The sequence below is a fragment of the Clarias gariepinus genome, chromosome 12 (genome assembly GCF_024256425.1).
Source record: "Clarias gariepinus isolate MV-2021 ecotype Netherlands chromosome 12, CGAR_prim_01v2, whole genome shotgun sequence".
NCBI classification, from domain to species: domain Eukaryota; kingdom Metazoa; phylum Chordata; class Actinopteri; order Siluriformes; family Clariidae; genus Clarias; species Clarias gariepinus.
Window position 1 is genome coordinate 31,840,001 of NC_071111.1, and position 2,283 is coordinate 31,842,283.

General features: G+C 49.2%; 1 protein-coding gene across 3 annotated transcripts in view; it reads right to left on the bottom strand.

The window, feature by feature from the left end:
• The window catches only part of pde3a (phosphodiesterase 3A, cGMP-inhibited), a 63,620-nt gene extending 61,567 nt beyond the window's left edge, over positions 1-2,053 (bottom strand). For all 3 annotated transcript variants that reach the window (XM_053508678.1, XM_053508677.1, XM_053508676.1), the window contains exon 1: positions 973-2,053. In XM_053508678.1, the coding sequence (XP_053364653.1) occupies positions 973-1,953 (981 nt within the window). In that variant the 5' untranslated portion in view covers positions 1,954-2,053. The remainder of the gene's footprint in view (positions 1-972) is intronic.
• Positions 2,054-2,283: the final 230 nt, after the last annotated feature.

Sequence of the window (2,283 nt, forward strand, 5' to 3'; positions counted from 1 at the left end):
GTTCGTCTAATATCTGGAAAAGAAATCAATACTCTAATAACAGAAATGTGAACACAACTCAAAACATAATCTAACTTTCTGATGTGTTACTGGTATAATGAAGGGGGATATATGGGGTGAGAATATTTGGAATAAAGTTTTTGCTTATATATAAGTTTTAAAATAAAAATAGATGTCATCAAACATAAAGCCATATATATCTCTATCTCTGTGTGTTTGTGTGTGTGTGTGTGTGCATTAATTACTTTTTCTGAATTACATGAATAATGTTTGTGCACTTATGTAAAAAAAAAAAAAAATCCTGTTTGTTGTTTATCTTGCTTTAGATTCCACACAACACTTTTTACAATGCATAAACTTGGCTACTGTTTTTGCTTTATTTTATTTTATTTTATTTTATTTTATTTCATGTTGTTTTATTTTATTTGGTGTGTAGGAAGAAAAACGGAGGCGATCCGAGCTGAAGCAAGGCATGGAGGTGAACATTTCAGAAACAGTATTAAACAAATAAGTGCCTGAAGGCAGTGTGGAAATGGTGGAACAGACTGGAACAATTTCCTAATCATTCTGAAACACACACACACACACACACACACACACACAGAAAGCTTGGGACTGGGAGTAAAACATTCCCCTTCATTATTGCAGACAAACACACCTTTTTAGTAAGAGACATAATACTTTCTTGTGATGTTCAGTCTCTCTAAGGCCTCCATATAGTGAACTTATTATTATTATTATTATTATTATTATTATTATTAATAAGGTTGCCAGAGGTTGTGAAACAGTTGTGAAAATGGGAATAAATACAGTGGTCACCCTCAGCTGGACTTTAAAAGTTCCTAGATGGATTGATGGATTATTATTATTATTATTATTATTATTATGATTAATATTGTTGTTGTTGTTGTTGTTGTTATAAAGTTTGTCCCTGGCCCTGGTGCTGTTGTAAATGTTAGAGGAAAGTTGTACCTGGTCTTTCCGGATGCATGGCAGGGAGGTTCTCCTGTGCGACTTGCTGCTGGCCTCGAACCCGTGCTGTGCCATGTCTGATGAGACCACCGAGCTGGATCTCCTGCGCCTTTTAAACACCAGCAGGTCTTCTCTAGAGCCCGTCACGGGGGTGCAGCCCTCCGCTTGACTTGTCTGATTGGGGAGCAGCCTGTCAGCATACCTCGCCAGCAGGACCCCCAGAACCCCCAGCAGGTAGGCCAGGTAGGGTCTCCAGCTGGCGCGCACCCTGTGCAGGGAGATGAGCGAGGCGGCTCGGATGATGCTGATGAAGACGATGAGGGAGATGCCCTGGCCCAGGCGCATCACCATGAGTGCCCCGCTTGCCAAGCAGCCGAGCACCACCGCGCTAGCCGTCAGGGAGTGCAGCTGCTCGTCCGAGCCATGCAGGAGCGCCTGCGCCGCCGCTTCTCCCAGGTGACACAGGCTGAGCAGGACCACGACGGTCCGGTCCAGCACTCCGCAGCGGATCCGGTACAGGCCGGCCCAGAAGAACGCGCTCAGCAGGGCGATCAGATGCCACGAGAGCTCCAGCACACCGCCTCCGTTCAGGAGGAGGAGAAGAGGAGGAGATCCCGAGCCAGCGGTGCTACATCTGGAGCTGGCCTCCTCTTCATCATCATCATCATCGTTGCTGCTACTGTTAGTATTAGTGTTGTTGTTGTTGTTGTTGTTATTATCCCAGTCCACGAAGTGGAGCAGCAGGGCGAGGCAGACCGACACGGAGCCGAGACACGCCGCGCACGAGAGCGGACCGCGCCGCCAGCTCGCGCTCGGCAACAACAGCTGGAGGAAACCGCTGTCCCGGTACAACGGCGACACGCACGCGCTCACATAGGCGGCGCGCTCCCCTGCGCGCGGGTCAGTGTCGGGCTCGGCGCTCGCGCTTCCTCTACAGATGTCCCGCGCGTGCTGCTGTAGCGCTGCTGCTCCCGCGGCCATCGGGGGGGAGGACGGACTCGGCCGGGACAGGCATGGGGCTGATTTATTACACACCACCCGGGCGGAGCGTTTAAATAGCGCAGGAGGCGCTGCGTCTCAGCGCACATTCCCCTGTGTAAGTGTGTGTGTGTGTGTGTGTGTGTGTGAGAGAGAGAGAGAGAGAGTGGAGGCAGGCTAACACGCACTGAGGCAGAACAACGAGAGAAAGAACGAAAGACTCCTGACGTTCTTCACTTCACAAGGCCGAGCCCCCCCTTTACTTTACATCCGATAGATCAGGGGGAAATAACAAGCATCATCCGGAGAGTTCCGACTCGGCTCGGCTCGGTT